General features: G+C 35.6%; 1 protein-coding gene across 3 annotated transcripts; it reads right to left on the bottom strand.

The window, feature by feature from the left end:
* On the bottom strand, window positions 1–24,159 carry LOC106106773 (serine/threonine-protein phosphatase 6 regulatory ankyrin repeat subunit B). 3 transcript variants are annotated; one of them, XM_013287428.1, is made up of 19 exons: window positions 23,734–24,159; window positions 13,939–14,040; window positions 12,208–12,309; window positions 11,572–11,688; window positions 9,672–9,764; window positions 9,264–9,477; window positions 8,679–8,875; window positions 7,443–7,541; window positions 7,207–7,351; window positions 6,939–7,096; window positions 5,619–6,846; window positions 5,339–5,538; window positions 4,722–5,258; window positions 4,440–4,646; window positions 3,633–4,326; window positions 1,763–1,983; window positions 1,238–1,366; window positions 987–1,122; window positions 1–303 (listed from the first exon to the last, which is right to left on the bottom strand). In XM_013287428.1, exons 1-19 carry the CDS (start codon window positions 24,064–24,066, stop codon window positions 77–79), a joined length of 5,139 nt encoding a protein of 1,712 aa, XP_013142882.1. In that variant the 5' UTR covers window positions 24,067–24,159; the 3' UTR covers window positions 1–76. The 3 variants fall into 3 exon arrangements, 2 of the variants coding, with proteins under 2 accessions (XP_013142882.1, XP_013142883.1); XR_001225825.1 differs by lacking the exons at window positions 1–303; window positions 1,763–1,983 and having other exon boundaries at window positions 1,030–1,122; XM_013287429.1 differs by lacking the exons at window positions 1–303; window positions 987–1,122; window positions 1,238–1,366; window positions 1,763–1,983 and having other exon boundaries at window positions 4,178–4,326; window positions 4,429–4,646.
* Window positions 24,160–24,970: the final 811 nt, after the last annotated feature.

Raw genomic sequence — 24,970 nt, 5'->3', positions numbered from 1 at the left:
CTACCGTAAAGGTAAAGAAACTATTAATTTTTTCGTAAATTTCTTTTTCAAATCCCATATCGTCCTAATTATCCGTTCAAGGCGGTGCGGCAGCTATATTATTGGGAACAATCTCTGATTCCTCATCGGCAGTATCCGCTTCGCTGTCCTTAGAAACTGGTTCTTCAGGCTCATCTCGCATCAGAGCTCTGTACTTCTTGGCGATTATCTCCCAGTCAACAACATTCTCGATACGTGTCATATTGTTGAAACTTAATTGAGATCCCAAAGGACTTAAATGCACCACAGATAGACGTGTGGAATCTAAAACAAACAAGTTTATGTCCTTTTAAAACCTCATACTATTCGTAGTGTTTCAGTTGCTGTTATTATTTTGTTAATTGTGGATTTAGCGCGCACACCTTTGACGCCTAAGGTGGCAAATGAGCAAGCGGCCACCTGAATCCACCGAAATGGAAAGCGACCGCTGCCCATAAACATCCGCAATTGCAGATGCGTTGCCTACTCTTAATTGACGGAGGAGGAGACCTACAAAATGAGGACATTTCCTCTCCCAATGCGTCTCCTCCACCGTCAAATCCATTTTTCCTTCTCATCCATTTCCTCTTAAGAAAAGGGTGGAAAGGTAAAGGGACTAAAATTAGGCCTCCCGGGCCACATTCATCAGAAGAAACGTAGAATTGTTTCCACTTCACGCCTGTTTTCTGTGTGGTCGTGGTATTACACCGGGCGAGTCGGCACATTCGAAGATATTAAAGCGGGCTCTACCACCGTCAAAAGTCTCGCTTTGTTTCCTATGAGCTTATATGGAGATACGGACCACTACTCAATTTTTGTTGTGCAACTAAACAGTTGAATTCACTACGAAACAATCGACAATCGCAGAATTAGATGTCCGATAGTTTAAGTCAAAGGTACACGTTTTTTGTATACTTAAAACACTGGCAGTAAAGTTTACAATTCTGTATATATAAAATGAATTTTACCTTTCGGCACAACCTGTCCTCGTTTGACTTTAGACAGCCATTTCGCTCCTGCCTTCGATCGAGCACTTAATTGATCTTGTCTTTGCATTCCGATCATGTGCACCAAGCTTGGTCGTTTCTTCTTTGTTAGTCGATTCTATATATAGAAAGAATCATAGAAAACGAAAGTATAAATAAGAAATCGAATAGCGAATATCTAACGGCAAAAGATTTCTGAATCAATTCATAGCTTAGATATTCAAACATCTTACCTTACACCTGTGTATCAACCACATAAGCCAAGTTGTCACCAAATTAAGTGGCGATGGCGCTGTGTTCGTTCTATGCATGTTTCGAATCAGCTTCGATAGACCGTACTTCCATTCTATATCTGATTGTGCCTATGAAATTAAATAAATTGAGAAACATTTGTAGTAAATAAATTTGTTAACGTGCTGTCGTCTTCAATTTTTACAAGATTAGAAGCTGAGGGGACTATAAAAAATCCCTTTTTATGTAGCTTTTATTTGCTGGTAATTATCAGAAATTAAACAATAGTAACAAAGTTGATTAAATTTCAGTTTAATTCAATTGATCAGTTTATTCAGTTTTATTTGATCTCTTTTAATTTAAATCAAATGAAGTGGTGAAACCAATGCATAAGCTTAAAAATTGTCTTGTTTTTAAATGCAATATATTTATTAGTAATATTAGGAGTTTTTATGATTTATGGGTTAGTTAGATTTTAAACAATGTGGCCGGCGTAGCGTCATTTGTACGTATTTTCTAAAAGGTACCTGAATTCTCTGATAAGTGTCTGACATCATAGCAATCAGTAGATTAATTAGTACCACCACCGACACCAGCATATAAATTCCGAATACAATTTTGAATAAGTAATTAGTCCACGCGGGTTGGGTGTTTGTATCATTCCGATGCACCCTCGTCTGCTCGGTCGTCGTCTGCCCAAACACAGCGAAGAATAGCAGCTCGAAGGAAAATAGCGGGTTCATCGTCACTGCGAACAAAACCCGAGCTCGAAGTGACCGTGACATTACCTGTATACGCTGGTAAGTGTCCGACATCATCGCAATCAGGAGCGTTATGAGCACCACGACAGATATCAGCAAGTAGCCCCCGAACACGAACTTGAAGATGTTCTGCGTCCACGAAGGTCTCACGCTCGATATGTAGTTCAAGTCGGACAACGTAATCTGGCCGAAAAGGGCGAAGAACAATTTCTCGAAGGCCTCGATCGGTGATAAAGTCACTAGAAGACAATGCTCAAATGGACCAAATTCCAATTTGCTCAGAACTCAGCAGAAAGAGGTAGGGGTAGCTTAATGCATCTTGTCATTTAGGTTAATTTAGTATTGATGAAGTCGTGTGTTCATGTTTTACATGGCATCAATATACCCCTACGACGCAAACTAAATTGAATTCCTATTATTAAAACTTATCGTAGTAAATGGTTAAGGGTTCCTGAATTCATGTGAACATTTTAAAAACGAACCATTATTACGATAACTTCTAATAATGAATTCATTAGAACTTTTAAAAACATCAACTAATTTGACGTCAAATGTGCACACGGATGGGGTAGATTGATACGTGTAAATGTGATGAAGTATGTTCAGTAACTGTGACTGTCTTTTGAGTAATCGATAATTTTGTAAATAGTATCGTAGTCTTATGAGAATGTCGATTAGAGTTGTAAAGTGAGCCAATTCCACGATGCATCATTCCACCCCGATCCTCTCTATATAGCAATACATGAACGGTGTCGGCACACCAAACGTGCCACAACGACGACAACAAAAAACACATCCGTAGCAAAAAGGTGATACCTCGAGACACAGGTGAACAAACGCGGGACATAAGGCAGCGACAGCCACGGCATGCGCAAAACATAATGCTCCATCGAATGCGGTGAGGTCGGCCACTCATTCCACTAAGACAGTGATTGTGACGAGCCATGCGTCTTCCGTGTCCCAAACGACACCTGGAAAACACATCACTCGTACATTACCACGTAGCGTGTTATGGCATAAAATTGTGTACATATTATCACACTAATTGACGAATACATTATAAATTGACTTATTCTAGTTGTGTTCGTTTGTTTGTACAGACCTATCACATTCCACATTCATTGTGTATTAGCAGTAAATTTCTAAAGAGTACTAACTTCAACAATAATATCAATAGACGATGGTTACATTCCCGATGTGACGGCGAACATTCAAGCCTGCAAGCGGATGGGTATCAAATGAAAAATGATGAAGCACACCGACTTGTTCAAATGAATTACTTTGTGAGCCACAAAAATATTAATATCGTTTTCTATCTCTAACACGGACTTACGCCCTGTCGGTCCCTGTTTCCTCCGATATGATTCTCCGGAATTATCAACCCATTGTGAATCAAATGTTTGTCTTTTCATCCGAAGGCTATTATCTATTTTATAATAATTAAAATTAAATCAATAATATCAATATTTCCTAAGTTCTATTCAAGGTTACTGAGCTTTGTACATTTTAGTTTAGACACCAAAATGCACAATTTTTTAAATAAACACTCATCAAATTTTAACAATGTCAAGTGATGGTATTAGTTTGGTTAGTGTAGTGTAATTTAAAATCTAATTAGTTTTAGAAAGACACTTACCGTCTGAAAATATTTTCCTTCTTGCTTGCCTTGCATACTTATTATCTTCAGGTTTATTCAAATTCCTAAACGGTTGATTAAGAGCTACAATATGCATCGAAAAACCGAATACAAATATTGCTAATACTGCAAGAAACCTTCCTAAATCTTTCATTAAATCGCCAATAATAATAGCCCAAGGACCAAAGAGATGATGAAATGACAAGAAGTCCAATATTTGAACACAAGCTAATAAAAAAGAAAGCGCAAAACATTGATTTCTGCAATACATTAGTGTTGGCCAGTACTTGGGCATGACAAATATCCAACCAACGACATGGGTCGCTACACCAATCATTCCTAATAATAATACGGCTATTTTTATCCAACCTAAACCTGACTTATCACTAGGATTTGTTAATTCAAAAAGTAGAAGTCCACTCAATGAAATGAGTAGCATCCATTCATACCATCTCGGGACTAAACTTTCCCTAAAAATTGAATTATAAATTGGTGTAATCGCTACTAAGGCTAATAATATCATTAGATAAATATGTGCCGTTAAATACGACATGAACTTAATAATTGGAATTTTATTATATCTATGTCCTAGTGGAAGAGAAAACACTATCCAAACTGGTGGACATATTATAAACGCGACAAAAAGGAACATAATTTTGATGCCACTCCATTTGAGGCTCCCTCTCCAGAGTTCCTGAAATAAATCAATTACTTTATGTTTCACAATGTAAATGTAAATAAGAAGGATTTATGTAGACGACAGAACTAAAAGGAAAACTAAAGTAGACGAAGTTACCTATTTTTTACCTGAAGATATCTTTGGACGACAGTGTGCGCTATGACTTCCTTTTGCTCATTTTCAATTAATACATCTAAAAATTCTATATTTCTATTATCAGTAGCAGTTAGTATATGACCAGCGGAATCGGCACCAGCAGCTAACGCCAATAACTCTGTAGCCATTGCTTCGCACTGCTTACCAGCTGCTATAAGATCTTTGGCACGCTCCTTTTCCTAAAAGGTAATTCATACAATATTATTCAATTCAATTTTAAACTAATAATTGAAGATTTAAATTTATTTTCGTACCTTAGTAGATAAATTTATATAAAGGTTTGACAACTTTGCAGCTGTATCCACTGGCGCTGGTGAAACCAAAACAAATTCTTCTATAGGTATATTATTATGGTTTTTTGAACAAACCATCAGATTATAAATAAATCTCTTATCGTCCATAAGAGATTGTGTATCATGTTCTTTATGTAATAAATATTCAAGAACATCATTATGATTTTCCGAAGCAGCAAACCAAATGGGTGCACAATTCAAATTCGTTTCACTTTTAGGTGAAGCTCCAGATTCACACAAGAGCTTTACTACATTCAAATGACCAGCCTTTGCTGCACAATGTAAAGGAGTCCATCCATTTTTATCTGTGGCATTAATTTCTGCACCTTGTCCAAGTAAGACTTCCACCATTTGATAATGCCCATACGTTGAAGCTATGTGTAAACCTGTTTTACCATGCCTATCTATGCTTTGGAGTAATTCTGCTGATCTACTTAATAATAAACCTACAATAGACATATGTCCACCAAAACAGGCAAGATGTAAAGGATTGTAACCCTGAAATTAAGAGCAAAATATAAATGTCAATGTAAAAATTCGGAAGCAATTATTAAACATACTAAGTTGGCTTAACTTACGTTTTCGTTTGACGCAGCATCCACTTGCACACCAGGAGAATTTAAAAGCAATCTTACAACATTTTCATTTCCATTATATGCAGCAAGATGAAGTGGAGTTAGTCCCGATTCAGCGCCTAGCACTGGCACTAAAGACATGCCTGTAGGTGGTTCTGACTTTACCGTTCCGGGAACAAATGAAAGAAGCTCTCGAACAGTTTCTGAAAAATAAATCATTTTCTTATAAATAATTCAAATTCGACTTAATTTTACATTCACATTTATGGAAGTATAAACTAACCGGCTTGTCCATAATACGCTGCAATATGAAGTGGTGTCAGACCTAGCTTTTTACTTGAAATTCTCAACGTATTTGTTGATCTCATAACATCTAAAACGTTTGTATGGCCATGTTCGGCGGCTAAATGAACAGCTGTCAATCCCTCTCTGTTTTCATCAGTACATGAAGCACCAGCTCTCACTAGCACTCGCACAACATCTGCATGACCACCCTCAGCAGCTAATTGTAATGGAGTTGAATCATTTAATTTATTTCTGGCTGATATAACACCAGTCCTGTCAAATTTCATTAGTTCTTCGATTACTTTTACTGAACCCTGAATGGCTGCTATATGGGCACAAGTGTTGCCATCTTTTGTAGTCGCCATGACTAAGTTGGGATGTTGTTGAAGAAATAACTGAACAACTTCTGAATAATTATTCTGTGCAGCAGCATGTATTGGTTTTTGACCTAGTTCATCTGTAGCGTCGATGTTAGCTCCTAATTCAAGTAGTAATTTACAGACTTCTATTTGTCCACTGGCTGCAGCCAAATGCAACGGCGTTTGTTTCTTTAACGTTAGTACATCAATCATTGCATTATGATCTCTTATCAGAAATTTGACTAAATGGGCATAGCCATTCATTGCGGCCAAATGTAGAGCGGTTCGTCCATTTCTAGCTTTAGAGTTAATGAAAGCTTTGTTTGTTAGTAAAGCATCGCATACTTGCAAATAACCGTGTTCAGCGGCGAGATGTAATGCCGATCGACCTTCAACATCAAAGACATCTACCCTAGCGTGATTAGTTAACAAATTATTAACAAGTTCCATGTGACCTCGATGGCATGCTATTAAAAGAGGTGTCCAACCAATAGAATTTTGTTTGTTGAGAGCTTTGCTGACGTCAGCAGTCGACATATCAGAAATCATTTCTGTCATCACATCATTGTTTCCAGCTATTGCACAGAAATGGAAAACTGTCTCATGGTTGTGTTTAGTCACTAATGTTACGTCAGCACCATTTTGCATTAGACATTTTACAACTTCTCGATCAGCGGAGGGCATTTTAACCTCTTCTTTTGTAATTTTACATGCAAAATGTAATGCAGTTGCGCCGTCTTCGTCGACTGCATCAATGTATGTAGTAGCGACCGCTTCACCTTTGGTTTCTTTTACAAAGTCAATTAAATGCCGTACTATATCGGGCTGGCAACTTCTACACGCCATATGAAGAGGTGTTTCACCAGACTGAAATTATTAAAAAAAATGTGAACATTGTCGTATCCTTTATATCAATCAAGTACTAAATTTATACACGCCATAATTAAAGAGTGATATACCTTTGTTTTTCTTAAGGGGTCACCACCGTCTTCGAGAAGGAGTAACAAAGTCGCTAGATTTCCATATTTTGCTGACACATGTACCGGTGTCATGCCATCCTCAGTAGCCTTGTTTGGACCAGCTCCAGATTTTAACAGCATAAGCGCACATTTGTCACCTATAAATTACTTGAATCCTAATTATTATGTAATAAAAATGTGATATTTTTTTTAACACTTAACATGTTTTTGAAGTTGTCTTTAACGTATATTTCAATCTAGATATTACCATCTGGTATCCTAGCAGCTATATGTAAAGGTGTTTCCCGTTGCTTTCCTCCTCTTATATGCACATCAGCGCCATATCCAAGAAGAGTTTCGACCACCGCGGGCTTGCACGATTCTACTGCAACGTGAAGTGCTGTGTAGTTGTCCTGGATAAAAGTTATTAGCATATTAAATCCAAAAAAAAATTACATTAATTTCAAATACATGTAGTTGTTATTAACAGGTAGTTCAACTTACGTTGGTCGTAACATCCACACTCTCGCCTTTCTGTAGCAAAGTGTTGATGATACCAACGTGGCCGTACCTCGCCGCTGTGTGTATGCTCCGCGCTCCATCCTGAAAACATTTAACAATAGGACAACGAAATATACAAATGTGACGTCATATATTAATTCACTTAACAGCTTACAATAAGACCGTGCGCACATCTTTGACTAAACCATCGCACAACTAATTAGTCGCGCTTTGATTGCTATGAGCTTATATGGTGCAAACACTACTCGAATTTTAGTTGTGCAACTAAACAGTTGAATTGGCTGCAAAAACAATCGACAATCGCACAACAGTTGTGCAATAGTTTAGTCAAAGGTAGTTTGGTCAAATATCAGTAATCTTTATATTGTCAATCTTTGTTCCCAAGATAATTTATAAACTGTGAGAACTATTGCAAAAAAGTACTTCTTTTATTTCGTCCAAGATTATCAATAAGTAACGATCAAACGAAAATTACATTTTTTATACTTTACTGAAAGTACTTACTTTAAAGTACTGAAAGTACTGAAAATACTTTGAAGAGGGAAAAGTCAACGACATCAGTTACGTACGTCATGAGATTATTTACTCGTAACTGTCATTTTGTTCACCCATAACTTTGATTTTAAACGATAAAGCCCTTCTAAAAAGTAACAATTTCATTTTAAACACGCATCAAAGAACACGAGAAACAAGTTCGTTAACCTGAAAAACGCAACCTAAACAAAACATCAAATGTTTTAGTTAGTCGACTTAATTTTAATTTCCTTAAAGTAAAACGCACGCCCCATTTCACCTAAATTTCATATATTAATCTCGTTACAAAAAACATGATTTTTTTTAGATCATAATCAACGGATTGTTAAAAGATTAATAATGTTTGTACTAAATGAAACTATTCATACTTGAGGATATTTACATCGTCACTCCATGGTCGACTATGACTTAAGGGCTCCCTACTTTTCATTAAAAGGACTGCAAAACTTTGGTGAGGCATTGTTACATAGGGGAAGGGAGAGTCACCATGTTATTCACGAAAGAGTAGATGCGAGCATCGCATAAACGATGTGTAATTTTGCTTCAAGGAGGTTGAAATAAATATTTTGTTTGTAATTAAAATTTTATTTGAGTTTTCCCTCACTTATCACTGTCACTTATGACCCCCATTACCCTCTTTTACCCTAACTATAACTTTATAAAATTAAGATTTACACTATTTACCTTATTTGGCATATGAAGATAGACTCCTTTCTTGAACAGCATCATAGCACAGTCCGCGTGCCCGTTGAGAGACGCGATGTGCATCAAAGTGCTACCGTCTTTAGTTCTTTCGAAGATCGAAGCTTTGAACTTATCTGCAAGAAGCTCGATGATAGCTGCGTGGCCGTTTTCAGCTGCTAAATGCATTGGCGTCCTATCTGCGATTTAGTAAAAGTTGTTATTACTATAAAATAAAATTAAAAGTTACATCTTCTTTCAATACAAGATTTTGTAAATTGGTTTAAAAGCCTATTAAGTATCAATGTAGAAGAAAGTTTAAAACCAAAGTAAATGAAAATCTGAAGTTAGAAACTTTGTCAAGGAGAATCGTGTTAGTGCAGTGAACTCCGAGTAAAGCAAACAAATAATTACATAACTACAAACTGTAACATCTACAATTTCTTCCGCTGCTAGATAAACTTCTATGTAAAGTAGTGAATGAGTACGTAGAAATCTTAAAGAAAGTATACTGTGGTAAATGTTTGCTGTTCCTTCTGTTTTTCGTACTCTTTACTGTTATGCTATAAAGAAACATCGCTACCATACCTTCATTATCTGTAATGGAAGCATTCACTCGAACTCCGTAGAAGTACTTGACGAGGGGCTCGTCCCCCTCAGCGGCGGCGATATGCAGCGCGGTCTGCCCGGCGCCGTTGGTGGCGTCCACTGCTGCGCCGTAGTCCACCAGAATACGTGCCATGTCTACATCCCGTCTACGAGCTGCTAGGTGTAGCGCCGTGTCTCCCGCAGGAGTCGATGCCTGGATACATCAGCAAACAAAGTGTTGGAAATAACACAGCGCATGAGCGTCTTAAAATTTCACAATGTCCTTTTCTAACAGATCCTTGTGCTTTACCAAAACTCAGTTCCATCCGATTGATTGGGGACGCGATAGACGGTTGCCAATTAAATCAACGGGAACTTCTGTCTCCATAGTAAAAAGTCTGTTATTACCTTTAACTGTTCTGCGGTCTGCGCGCTGAGCAGTTCGCGCACCATGCTCTGGTTGCCAGCTTCCACCGCCAGCAGCAGCGGAACCTTCCCTCTCTGCAACACCATTTCACGAATTAGCTTCTTCCATTCCTTCTGCCGCGCGCGCTCCTTGTTCAACTCAATGAAACTCAATTCAAGCTTTTGCAGATCCCTGGAAGGCAAAATAGGAGGAGGACTCCGCAACCCCGACCACATATTCATATTAGCACTCCTTGGCGCATTCCTCCTGTCGTCATTCATGGCGCCCGTGCGACTGATACGCTCTAGCCCTGATTTGATTCACACCCGCACTGAAATTCATTCGATGCGGTGTCTATGCACAAACTACTCACGCCACTTGCGGCATACCACTGCACGGAGCTTCCCGACTGTCGCACAAAACAATACTTTCCAAACTTATATGTATCGCAATCTTCGTAGGCGATTCAATAGAACGATGGAATCGATCGCTTCCCGCATGCAATATCTATATTGAATTCGATGCAACGCCAAGACATACGTACGTGATTCTCCATCAAGACTAGTCAACGACAAAGGCGGCGCGTGCGGACATCGTGGAGCTGCCTAGCTCGAGTCGTGCCGGGGGACCGACTGAAACGGCTTCCATTTAAATTACTAATTTTGAACTTCAGCGACGACGTTATAACTAATATTCCACGACTGATTTGCATTGTAAATTTAACGTCGTGACGTTTACTAGGCGGCTAAAGCTTGTCGGATAATTAGCTGCTTTCTATTCGTGTGGGTGGCGCGAACCCGCTGTGCCGGAATGTACCATACTACCGGCAACCTTGCGGATTGATTTCCTGAAGGCGCTACACACCTTTATAATTTTTGCGTGATAGGAGGCATAAAACTAGAGTCGCTCGATTCAGAAGTTTTCTCGAGTAATGTTTTACTAGATGCCCCGTAAACATTGTTATGTTTACAGGCGCCTTTTGGGGGTAATTCCTGAATATGCGGGGGATGGCGGTGCCAGGCGCGGGGCGGGTCACGCGAAGCTTGCCGTCGCGACCAACGTTGCATCCCGCTAAATCTATTCTCTAATCAAAAACCTAATAACAACATCGTAAACTTTTACTATCTAAATTTTAAACCGACATATACATCAATGGCTATCATTATGTTTATTGGCAACCTTTACATATATGGCAATAAATTATTTATAAGGAATTAGGTAAATTATTCACCATATGGTTTTTTTATATGTACCTATACATATAAAAAACCATATGGTGAATAATTTAATAGTAAGTAATATTAATGTATATGTAAGTCGTTAAGTTATAACTTTTATTAGGTGAAACATCACCAATTACACTATTCTGTGTTTTTTGTAACGCAAGTAACAAAAAAGGTGCTTTTTTTAGTAAAGATATCTTAATAAAATGCAAAATACACATTCCGTAAATTAAGTCAAGGAAGGTCTATTCTAAATAGCTCTGTGGTTTGCTACATTACGCGGGGCGACATGAATTCATTAAGTGGCCGGACCATGCGATGTAATTAATAACAATATTCATGTTGAGAACATATAAATAAAGCTTGCTCTATTTTCAAACGAAACCTTTGCCGCAGTCTAATTGGACATAGAAGATTGAAAGACGCAATTAAAATTAACAGACTTAAATTACTCTTTAATGCATTTTATTTGCTTGCTAGTTGCATACAATAATCACAGTATCTTCTCTTCCATACATATCTACCAACTACCATATCTAAAGTCATTCCCTTCTTACGCATATATTTCACAGTATACATGCTTTCTTTAGTCTTTCTATACCTTCTAGAACACACTAACTGTGACATCAGTAAACATTGCCCAGTTAGTTGGACAACAGATGAAGTCAGGCATTCTTACCCCATCAACACGTAGCCGTATATCTTTCCCAGCGGCGGTGAGCAATGCGCGCAGAATGCTGGTCGCGGTTCCAGTCTGTCGACTTGCTACCAGGTGAACTGCCGTTTGCTGACGACTCTGGATACAATAGCATGAGTTACTGACACACTCAGAGTATCCTTAAGGGAAATACTTAGTGACTAAATAAAGATTCTTAAATTCATTAATGCACATTATCAAAAGTAGTATGCTGCTGTGCAAACTGTTGTGTGTGCTTGGCGCCAAAATACTCGTATAATTATTATACGTAATTCATATTATCGAATTCGTTATGTTCCTAAAAATAGTGGTTTTTTTTCTATGAACATTCGGGAATAGCAGTGGCGCTAAGTGTATTGAGTAAAGCGAAATCTATTATCAAAAGCACAAATTAAGTAATTTCAAAATAACATTTTTTTGTAACAGCGACATCTAGTGTTGGTTTGTAAGTGTTCTTGCTTTCATCAATAGATGTCGCTGTTTACAATATTTCATTACTTAAAGAAGAAAGTTCTTCGCATGAAATTAATCCCGCCTCGATTTAAATTGTCGCAGAGTTTTTTGTTGATGTTTCGAACTAAATAAATTCCACAATGTAAGTATTAACGTATAACTTACTCCACCCGTAGCAAATGGATCAACTCCACGTTTAGACAGCAGCAACTTGACAATGTCCTCTCTCGAGTACATGGCCGATATGTGCAGCACATTGTAGTTGTCCTGTAACAAATAAACCACGTAGAGAACTCATATATGCTTTTACAGGGAACGTGCGAGAGTGAGTTTTCTGTTAAAAAATTACTGGTTACATTTTTTTTATTGAAGAGAGAAGTGACGAAATAAATAATAAACAACATAACAAAAACTCTGGGCACTAAAATCAGTTATAAAAAAATGGTCAGTTATAAATCCAAGATCCATGAAGACGAAGTAATTTGAGAATTATGACTTGACATATACCCCATTTAAAATTACTTCATACATTTTTGTCGACATCTGTGTTTTTGTATGTTTTGAAGTAACTCAAAAACTACTGGGCCGATTTTAAAAATTGAGAGTAACAAAGGCTACGCTCTTCTTTATTTTATTTCTTTTTTTTTGTTTCAAGGGGAAGATTAAATTATAAGTTTAACTCTGAAATTTTGTAAACACTAAGTTTGTAGAAATATTATAAAAGCAAGCGTAGTTGTGTATCCACCCTGATATGGAATAGAAAAAGGGATCCGTGGGCGTTGCGTGCATTCCTTGACAGTATCAACTTCACCCCGACGGAGGTAATTTGTTTAAAATACATTGTAAGGCATTGAAACGCAGTTTAAATATAAAATGATATCTAGTAATACATATGAACAGAAAGAAACTGCACTAAAATGCATCCGTATTTATCTATTTCTTTGTATCTGGCATAAGTTGACGACGACAATAAAATAAATAAAATTTCTACATTATCTCCTAAAATAAAAAAATATAAATGCAAAAGTCATAGTACCGAAATGCGAAGATTATAGAAGTTTAAATTGATAATCGAAGACTGCATATCAATATATTAAATAGATTAGTTATTAAAGATTGTTTATATGCAAATGGAGTTACGAACATGGCACGTTTTGTGTAGTATGGATTCTACATTTAATTTTATTTAAAAGTATAATAAAACACACTTATGTTGCATGCATATTATTTTAAATTTGTATTGCGAGAATGAAAGCATCAAAATGGGTCAACAATTATATGGATGCCAAATATTATTTTTAATTTTTAATTTATTTAAATTGAAATATTTTCTTCCATTGTCAGTCTTGCCTTTTAATAATAATACAAAATCATGTGTTAAATAAGTTAAATTTAATATTTGATTTATATAAAAATAAATCACTATAACGATTGTCAGAACTGAAATACGGCTGTAGTTGAAAGCAAGTTACGACGAACGCTCGATACTTTTTCAGCAAATGGCACAGCGCGATCTAACGTCGCAGATAACGGCCGAAAATTGCGGGCGAAATTTCTTATCGCTTCATCAAAGAATTTAAACTATGACGATATACAAACAAAAGAAAAACGAAAAACTATAATTTTCTTGTATTTTTTGGCACTAAAATCCTTTAAGTTACGAGTTTTTTTGCAAATAATAATTTGGCTTTTTAAAGATAGAGTTTTAGCACGATCTTGGGTTAAGTGTCTGTCTTTGCATAAATTACTCTTATAACTACTTTAAAGAGTGTAACTCGTAGCAACCTCCAAACTTTTAAAACAAATTTCAAGTCGATCTACTCCACTCATAGAACTTGTGTTGAGTCCAATTATTATGATTCATAAAGTAAATTGTAAACAAATTGATCAACTTACATTATTCCTTGCACCAACATCAGATCCGAGTTCTATGAGACGTTCTACGAAGGCTGTGCGATTGTCCTTTACTGCATACATTAGCGGAGTCATTCCTGTTGCCTATAACAAAACAAAACACTTTACCAAGGTATTATTCAAACCTTATAATAGCTCGTGGATAACTTAGAGTACATGTCTGCAAAAGCACGCATAAGTATATTTCTTTCGAGTCACGTTCCATCGATGCCTAACATAGTATTCTGTATCTGTCTCGTATTTGGAGCCGCCATAAAGTTTGGATGTTATTATACTTAATTACACTGTCAAGGGATTATTTTAATTACTAATACTAGCCGTTTTACATGTCGTAATCCATCAAGTTAATAAAATGTACTCCGTAATACGTTGACTGCTAAATAAGAATTACTTTACAAAAATGTAACTACTGTTATTCTTTCGTCCATTAGTTTAAAACCTCTATAAACATACAGTATGCAAAAAAGTCATCAGGGTGAAACCAAAACCAATATGTAAAGACTGAAGTTTCGAAGAAGAAATATACAATGGAGCATAGGTTAAGCTGTCTGAATTTTTGACCATTATCAGCTTACCCTTGGCCCTACGGAGAGTCAGCGTAGCAGTTGTTTTTCAAAAAATATCTGAATTCACTCCCTTCTAAAGCGTGTCCTTTTTTACACAATCCATCTATACGTTCTTCGGTCTTCCTCTTTTGTAGCCATCCTTATTCAACCTTAACGCTTTCTTGTTAATAACCTCTCGCCGAAAATGCGTCTGAATTTTTGACGTATAGAGAAAATAAATGGTCGGTATATATGAAAAATGGTGTGAGAAAAGATTACCTATAAAAAAGTAACTGTTTTTTTTTAAATCTTTCGCTGAGACACCGTAACTTTACAATCTTATTAATATAAATTATACTAATATAAATGCAAATGTTTATGAGATTTCTGGACACAATTGCTCGATGGATCTCTACGAAATTTGGCATAGATATTGAACATAATCTGGAAGGTCATAAAGGCTACCTGTTTTTTTTTATTTCCTCGAGTAGGTCTTGGACAAAATCTAATTAGTAATAAAATATTACAAAATTAATGTCGCAAAATCGCCCTTAAGCGTATGTGAATAGTGAACATATCCGCATGCAGTTGCTGGCTGACACATTAATGACTCTGCAAAGTTCTCAGTGTGATTATAAAGGGGGCGCAAGCATGACCGGGGGTAATTATTCATATTATTTGATTATATCACACCCTCTATGTTGATTACACCTCGCACGTTTAAAGTTCAAGGGGAGATTTTAAAACGACAACTTCTTGGTAACTCAGATTGATGTAAATTACAAAAATATTACATTATAATCTATATCTATCTATACTAATATAATAAAGCGTAAACACACACTACTTTGTGGCACAGGATGTCAGCAAACAGTATATTTTTGAATAATTATTTCTATAATAAAAAGCCCTACACTCGCGACACACTTTAGGCTATATATTTTCACGTTTTTAAAAAGGGGGGATAAACAAACTGAGAAAAACCTTTCAAGTGGGAAAGGGACCATAAACTACAAGCTGCCAACATCAAGGAAGCAAGTTTGCCATGGTCCTCATGTCATGTCATTAACGAATATTCATAAACGTTTATATTTATTTTTACTTAAACTTGTTTTCTAGATTTCAAATATACAACAGATGGCTTAAGTTTTCATATAACGATAGGTTACATAACTTTCTACAAGCCGTAGGTCACGAAACTAAATAAGCTTCTTATTTTTATTCACTGAACCGTCTGACCTTCCTGTCATATATTGCGGTTAAATACATACAATACTAAATACTAAGATATTACTAGATTCAAAAAAATGTTAGTACCAAAATATCATATGTTTTCTTACTAGAAAATTCTTTTTTACGACTTAAGGGGATTAATCTTTAAAATAGGTTTTATAAAAGCAAAACTAATAAACATCATTGTAAGGTCGAAAATTTTCTTTCTATAATGAAAGTGTCAACCCTAATGGAAGCGCTTATAGTCTTATGCTTAGGGGTACGGATTTCGAATCCCGTGATTCGACTATTGTTTACCATATCCTAGCACAGGCCTAGAGCTCAATTGAAATGGTACAAGGAATATTATTAAATCTTATCTTACTAATATTATATTATAAATGCGGAAGTTTAGATGGATGGATGGATGTTGGTAGCGTTTGTAACCTAAACGACTGAACGGATTTCCATGAAATTTAGACAGGTTTGGAGCACAGTCTGGAAGAATACATAGGCTACTTTTTATCCCGGGAATAGTTACGGTTCCCGTGGGATTCATTAATTTAGTTTTTTAATGTTTACTCGATCATTCTGCAACGGTTCAACATATCTTATTGAAATTTGGCACAGATATAAAACAAAGTCTGGAGTACACATGGGATAAGGTTCATCCCCGAGAAATTTCCGGTTCCCGAGGGATACGTAGCTTTTTGTTATTTATATAATTCGTATGTTTTCTAATACCACGCGAACGAAGTCGCGGGCAACAGCTAGTTTACAATATTCTATTAACATTTTTATATTAAAAAAAAAATGTCAAGGGATGTCACGCCTATTACAAAACATCGATAAATCAATGTAGGAAATATAAAGAGCTAATCTAATCGTTTGGCGTGAGCTATTTTTGTAACTGTGTTAATGTTCAGATTAATACACAAGTTAAACTCGACCCATGTTTCCTTCAGCCGGGCAATTTCTGACGTCGAGTGTAAGTGGCGCACCCAAATCTTGCACCGTAATAACAGAGGTAATTCAGGTCGCGACGTTAATCTACAATAGTATATGCTGATTTTATTGCAGCGCTCATTTGTTGCTTAATGTATTTCTTTATAGTAGTTACAAGCTTACACCCACGACTCCGTCCGCGTGGTTTTAAAATAATTAAAAGTGGGTAGCCTATGTTCCAGACTATTCTCTATGTCTTTACCTAATTTTATCGAAATCCTTTCAGTCCGTCCATCTAAATTTTCGCATTTATAATATTGGTATGATAATTGTACAAGTAAACTCACCTACCATCTTACTTACATTGTAAATACAAAAGTATGAATGGATTTTTGTTAAAGTTTGTAGCCTTAACTGCTGAACGAATATTGATGAATTTTAGCATAGAAGTATATAGTCTAAAAAAAATGTAGGCTACTTAATTTGTTTTTTTTTTTTAATTCATATTATTCCGGAGTAGAGTATACAAAAACAAGAGATTTTAGTTTCTCGTATATACCCCTCGTGCAGGAAGAATTATTAAAATGTGGTACGACAGGAGTCAGCTAATGCGCTTAATACGTTACAAATTGTTTATTATCTTGCTGCAAAAAGGTTAATAAACTTATAACAAAGTCGAAGAAATCGCACATTGCCATGCTTTATCTAATTATTAAAATAGAAAAACCTTTGATAACGCCAATAACGACGGTTCGTTTACATTAACTTCCTTTCTTGCAACATTTAATTAAAATAACGACATTTTAAAATACTTATCTATGTCTATGTTTACGTAGAGTTTTTATCAATATAAACGGCAAACAAGGGCGGATCCAGCTTTGGCGCCAGGGGGGGGTCACATATTCGTGCTCAAGTCAAGAGCTTGACAAGATATGTAAATACATTTTGTCAAGCTCTTGACCAATCAGCTCAGAGGGGGTCATGGCCCCCAGCCCCCCCCCCCCTTTGGAACCGCCATTGACGGCAAATCAATGGACTTTACAATGATCACTATAAATTACTGACATTCAGGTCATTGACCTATCCAAAACATTGCAACGAAAATCAACACCTATCAGCTCGTATAGACTTCTTATCTACAAAAATATAAATAGTTATCATCATCTTTCTCCTTATCCTACTCCCGTAGGGTCGACGCAAAAGGTTTTTATCCTCCACATAACTCTATCATACGTCATCTCAGTCATCACTCTCTTTTTATCATGTCACCTTTCACGCAATCCATCCATCTCTCTCTAGGTCTACCTCTACTGGTGTAGTTATGTTACCAATAAATCCATTTCCAATTTCCTATTATCCGTTTAATTCCAACACATCATCGTAATCAGGTGTACCGGTAAATTGCAATATCCGATGAAATGCTTTTAGCCAAATTAATACGTCGGAAAGCTGACCCAGCAACACTGCTTTGTCATATCCGTGAAAAATAACCCTTTGTTAATAAAATTACTGGTATTTTTAACAGTTTTAATTCTACAAACCGAGGACAAGGAGTCATTGTTGCCCAAGTCATATGAATCATGAATTTCTAAATAATTTTGTTCTTTCATTTGATATTTTCAATTGTATTTGTTAATAGAAGATTATGCACAAAATTAAATTAAGTTAATCAGGATATTTTTCTCTTGAATGTAAAATTTAATGTTTTGATTTAGTTCGAAAAATAATTTTCGAAGTAGACACAAAGTTCAAAAAGAAGACACAGAAATGTTTTCACAGTGTAAATTTACGCTATCGTAATTATCTATTGTAAGTAATTACTGTGGTAATAGTATTAAAATCGACTAAATTTATTACATTATGGATTTGATCAGCTTCTTCTTCTTAAGGTGCCTCTCCGACTAGCGAAGGTTGGCGGTCAGTTCTCCAAATCATTGATCAATCAATTGATCAGCTAAACTCACTTAATTCTTACTCGATCGCCTTTTTTCATAAAATTTAATACCAAATGCTTTCCCTTCCTTCAGTCGACATTATCAATGACATTATTGCAATTGGCTTCTTCAGAAGCTTCGTGACTAAGCGTGCGTGTTTGTTATTTCTTTCATTATTGTACCACAAATTTTTTATTACTCCCTAGAAATTTCTGCGAAAGCACACAATTGTGAAACTTCGTCAATCGAGATAATGATCAAGTTTTGAAGTTCGTTGAGTGAAGATAATTGATCTATTAGATGGATTGGTAGAGTTTCTTTAAGTAATTTAATGTGTTCTTTATGTTTATTAAGTTCAAAATATAGGTGAAGTTAGAAAGGAAATGAATTAACGCCTTTTTATAATAAAAGGTGACAAACAATCGCCCATCGGAATTACGACAGAGGAATGGACGCACCAAAATTGGATATTTCCTATGCGTCCCATCCCTCATTAAAACCACTTTTTTATGGACCAAAATGAGCATTCCAGATGCTTCATACTGCTTACTTTTTACTACTTTTCTGTTTTTTTATGAGATCGATCTGATTTCAATAGCAGAAATTAACTTTGACACTCGAGTTGTTTCCCGCAACACATGGGGCGTATTAATAAGACGCTATAAAAAAGAATTATTGTATTTCCACAAGTAACCTTGTGTGTTTTGGACGGGTCAGCAATACCCAAGGATGTGGGAGCGAAGGTCGAAAATCTCCCATCGATTAACAGTTTTTAACACGCAAAACTTTTGGGCCCTACCCTTGACACACAAATTGAAGTCCGAACGTTGAGCTTAGTAAGAATTATGTAGACGTAGAAATGTTTCCCAAACGGAAAGGTAACCAGCTTTCAAGGACTGGTCCTTAAACCCTGCTTGTTAGCGATAACTGTTCAAGGGCAAGATACGGCTCGCTGTAACAGATAAAATAAGTATGCAAGGTTGTACGAACATAAGTTTTTGGAACTTAAATCTTGAAATTTTGTATTATTATATACAATTTGGTACACACGTGGAATAGTTATTTCCTGTAACTTGTTGATTTTTAGAATACTTTCATTTCTTATCTTTTTAGTACTAGTATAAATATTATCTATACTAATATTATAAAGAGGAAAAATTTGTATTTTTGTATGTATTGAAATAACTCAAAAACTACTGAGCCGATTTTAAAAAATCTCTCACCATCAGAAAGGTAATTTATATGAGTAACATTTTAATAATACTAATGTTTAGGAACTATTAATAAACAGCTTGTTTAAACTAATATTAAAAGTAGAAAGATTTGTATTTTTGGATTATCGTATTTATTGAGATAACTCAAAGTCTACTGAGCCGATTTCCAAAATTCTTACACTATTAAATAGCTACATTATCAGTGAGTAACATAGGATATATTTTTTATTACTTTTTAAATTCACGCGGACGAAGTCACGAGCAACAGTAAGTGATCGATAATTGACAAGCGAACTTTTGAAAGCAATTCAAAGGTTCAATTTCAGAGTCAAATTGACTATAGCTAAGGCTAAGCTTAAAATATATGAAACATATGAAAAAATATAGTTACATTCTCGTTTGTTTTAACATTATTTTTTTCAATCACATTGCATACACCAAAAACTTCAAATGACTCATTATGAAAACTTTAACGAAGTTTTAAGTTGAACTGGTAAGTTGAAGTATATTGTCGGTGTTTAGTGCAATGACGTCTGGCACATTTACCTCACGCCATCCTCGTCTTGAGGAACGCCACTTAAGAGACTATAGTTCAAACTCGTTGGATAACTACGGGTGCTGTTTTTGTATCTATTCTTAGTAAAAATATGAGGATAAGGTTACTTTTGGAATTAAAAATATATAGACAAGAAATATGTAGACAAAAACTTACTTTGCCCATAGTTTTGTAAATTTTTAAGTTTTTTTTAGTAAATATATTGAAAAAACTAAGTAGAAACCTAGTACCACACTTATTTCCTTTTACTAGATAATAATTTAAATTACGAACTATAAACCTTGTCAAATATGTTATGGAAAATACTGGTGCCATAACCCACGGTAGGTTTTTAATGCCGAAAATCTACAAAAACATGAATTAAAAAATATAGATTAAACAAAACGACTTTGTACTTGTATCAACAATGAAAACTGACATTAATTTATGTATCTACATTTCCCACAACCCCAAATTAATGAAATTTGTGCGCAACTGATGTAACTTAGCCCTCTTTGAATGTGAAATTTATTCAAGTCGGTATGAAATGAAATACTTCAAGAAAGTTTTTTAGCCTAGCACCGGCGATTTGCGATATCGTTTCAGAAACATGGAATTATCATAATTAATTTGGAATAGGGGAAACGGGTCGTGCAAGTAGGTTGAATGACATTTTTTTTAATTTTTCGTTCACGTTTACTGATTTTATTTTTATCGAATATCAAAAAGGAAAGAAACCCTCTAATCATTTCAATATGATTTTTTCATAAAAGTTATACTAGATTTTGCATTTGTGTTGAATTATTGATAAATAAATTTAACGGGGCGAAATGTTTGTTAATTTTTGAACGATTAAAGTTACTGGCAACTAATAACTTTGAGTACTGGCTAAATGTGCATCGTGCATGATAGTTGTCAAGCGGCGATCCAATAACAGATGACAGTTGTCTTTGAATGGTCGATTGATACGTTTTGTGATTATAAAATCAATTGGTTAATCTCGGTGAATGTTTACAATTCAATTAGAGTGTGTTGTGAAGTTATCCATTAAGATGGTCCTCAACTAAGAATAGTGTTTCTAATGTTACGCTATTGTTACTTCATTATCTCCGACGTACGCACGCCCACAATGGAAGATCGTTACCGTGTACATAATCTACCTTCGGAATTGAATTCTACAAACCGCTCGTCACTCCGACAAATTATTTTGAATTCAGTCATGTATTATTGACATAAAACAAAATAAAACTGACGAAGAGAAATTTAAAGATTTTTTATAATTCCTGTTCATCATCTGTACCAAGTTGATTTCTAATTTCAATGTCCCCGCGTAATCACTTTTTATCACTAAAAACCTATTTCATTCATAATCCTTGACACTTAATATAATACTGTTCTAAATTCCGCTCGTGTAAATACGCAATAACACTCCCAAGGTTAGCCTTAGAAAAATAAGTGTTTACTAAAATTGACCTCTATTTAATCTGACGTATAACTTCTAAGTCTTTTTTCTTTTTATAACTAGTTTTAATTATAAAAACAGTTTTATCATCAAGAAGATGTAGCGTGGTGTGTTATGCATCCAGAGGATAGGGACATAAACCAGAAAGTGTTAAGATTGAATATTAATGGGTAGAAATTAAGAGGAAGACCGAAAAATTATGGATGGTTTGTGTGAAAGTGGATATGCTTAAGAAGGGTGTGGAGTCAGATATCATGGCTGATATAAATGTATGGAAGAGCAGCACATACTGTGTCGATCCTTCGTAGAGACAAGAGCTTGATGATGATGATGATGATGGTGAAGAGTTTGATCATTTAGGAATTCATAAATTATTTAACACATCAATAACATTTATAGATACTTATCATTGTAATTTAGACAAAATTTCTTTAACTCAAATCCTTCTAAATGTATCGCATGTTATGATTATTCGTCATCGAAGTAATAATAGTAAATGCAGACCTCGTCTTGTATCATGTCGATACAACAAAACAAATCATATATGACAAACGTTTCCATCGATCTGTTGGGGCCGCATTAAGAGCAGTAAAAAGGCGAGATGTCTCGTGGCGGGCTGCACGCGATCCGTTGCCAAGATATCGAATAACAGCGGCTATGGGGAGACGCTACTGAACCATACGACCACTCTATGCGGGTTTTTCCAACTCACAATCAAGATTGTTTTAACAGAAAATAGTACCACATACTATGGAAGGTTTAGACCAGAAATGTATTAATAATGAGTAATAAAGATGGTTGTTTATAACAATTTTAGTTTATTCATTATCATTAAACGTATCTTTTTAAGTGTATGAAAGCTTGTTTGTTTCTCTATCCACGAAGATACTGTTTGTTACCAGATCTTAGTAATTCATGAAATAATCCCTTCTAGGTTCCAGATAATGTACTGAATCCATGTCTGTTATCACTAAGAGGACACTCGGATAGACAGACTTCGGACGAAACGACAGTACAGGATGTGATTTAGTTTAATCTCATCACAAAAATTTCCATTTAAGCTTAACAAAAGCTTAGATAAGAGCTTTTGTTTTTATCTACATGATAGACATCCCTGTACTATTACACAAACTGCATCCATTTTTTTTACACGTAACGGTTATTTTTATAAATTTGAACTGACATTTTCTACTTTTAGAGAAATAAAAAGAAAAATGAAGTGGCTACTTTAAAAACTGAAACTGATTGGACAAAAACCGATCCTCAGGATACTAAATTAGCCAGAGCAACAGGATTAGGAAAATATATTATGATGTTAGTAGCATATTTTGGAATGCTGAATAGAAAGATATATAGAAAATACTAGAAGAATTACCGTACCAGAACAATTGAGGCTAAAAGAAGATTAAATAATGGGAAAACTGTTAATTTTTAATATTAAATTAGCAATAGCAATAAATAAACAAAAAGTTTAAAACAAAGATTATCGGTTTCATGTAAATCTGAAACCTCGTGGCTATTTCATGTTGTGGCCTTCTCGCAATCGTAAAAACAAAATAAATGAAAACGCTTTTCTTAATTCACGGCCATAAAAAATCAAATTATAACAGCACGTAACGTACAGTAACTAACTTATCGGGATTTATGTAAATGTTAACTTTAATAGCTGCTAAGGTTAAATAGTTTTATATGGAATTCTTAGGAATGTACAATCGTTAAAGGACATTTTTACAAATTCGTTCATTATTATCATTTGATGAGTAGAATTGTTTCGATATAGGAAAAATGAAAACGGAATGGTCAAAACGTTTCGGACATTATGCTATTCTTCATTGTCTGTCTTTGTTTGTGTTTTTACTTGTTTTTTGCAGAGTCAGTTTAATTATAAAATGGAACGAACTTAAAATTACTCTTAGTTTATTAAAATTACCGGATCAAGTATTCCAGCCATAGGCACAGTTATAGTATCCTCGCCGCCTGCAGCCACCAACTTCTCCAACACCTTAAGGGTCTGTTCCACTGCTGACCATTCCCCTTTCTGCGCCAGCCCCAATATCTTAGTCGCCGCATCCCGCATGTTAACACCAGCGCTAGGCGGCTTCGGTACATCTCCGTTTGTCTCCTTAATCTCCTTTTTATCGCCATTGTTGGATGATGTCTCTTCTTTTTCTTCTGTATTCTTAACTGCTGGTGTTTTATCATCATCTATGTTCTTCTTAGGTGGTCCTTTCCCACCTTTTTTGCCGCCTGGCGCTTGCGACATTGTCACTTCATTACCATAAAGCCAACACTATTTAGGAGCACTGCACTGAAGTTCGCGATCGGTCATGGTGGTTATTGTATAGGGATGTGTTGACCGGAGGACGGGCGGAGCATGACTGCGGCAGTTGCGTAGCTGAGTCGACTTCTTGCATGATTCGAGTGAATAAAGTCGACGGCGACGTAACTTGGATTTACAAACAAAACTTACAAAGGCAACGTCTAGGAATGTCTTATGCATTGACCTATTTATGTTACGACCGGGATATGGGAAGCCTTAGTAATAATGAATCAAATTTATTTGAAGCTTTGTAACTTTTTATAGACAGCTAAAGTTGTTATTCGAGTTTTGTTCGTAAATAATTTAAGTGAGTTTTTAAAACAGTTTTATTTATGTACATGGCAAAAATGATTTAAATGCAGTTTGAATAGAGTACTGTTTAAAAAAATCCGAGAGACGAAATTTAATTTCCAGATAATCTAGATTTTCCATCCATCCATCCAGCAATCTCTCAGCACAAATCCTACTGGTACTAGAAATTTGTAATTTTGCAAAGATATTTCTGTTTGATTGTCGTAGATGAACACTTTAGAAGCATTATCTTAAATTCAACCCATCCACCTTTAATCATAAGACGAATGTTTCCACAGAGAAAAGTCTTTCCGTCAACAGAAATACATGGAAATTGTTTTTTTTTTCTCATCCTGCACATGATTGGAGTTGCGATTAGCAGCAAGTGTTCTATTTAGATAATAAGCAAGCATTATAGAGGAAGACATTTGTACACGCATTTCACCCGGCGCGATACATATCGCTGTTCCAGGAGGTCGAAGAAATTTGCATGTTTCGTCACAAGAAAGAATAGGGGGCCGTCGCGTGCCACGCGCCACTTCCGGAGGGGGATTGG

Source organism: Papilio polytes, unplaced genomic scaffold (genome assembly GCF_000836215.1).
Source record: "Papilio polytes unplaced genomic scaffold, Ppol_1.0 DF822178.1, whole genome shotgun sequence".
In the NCBI taxonomy this organism is placed as follows: domain Eukaryota; kingdom Metazoa; phylum Arthropoda; class Insecta; order Lepidoptera; family Papilionidae; genus Papilio; species Papilio polytes.
This window is presented reverse-complemented; position numbering and strand designations above follow the sequence as displayed.

Bases quoted from the DNA above. Each gene is read 5' to 3' on its own strand.
- LOC106106773 (XM_013287428.1), bottom strand. From the start codon at position 24,066: ATGTCGCAAGCGCCAGGCGGCAAAAAAGGTGGGAAAGGACCACCTAAG. The intron at 14,041-23,733 runs GTAATTTTAATA...GTTTTGTTATAG, and splicing joins TGGCTGGAATACTTGATCCG to GCAACAGGAATGACTCCGCT. The intron at 5,259-5,338 runs GTAAGTTAAGCC...TCTTAATTTCAG, and splicing joins ATGCTGCGTCAAACGAAAAC to GGTTACAATCCTTTACATCT.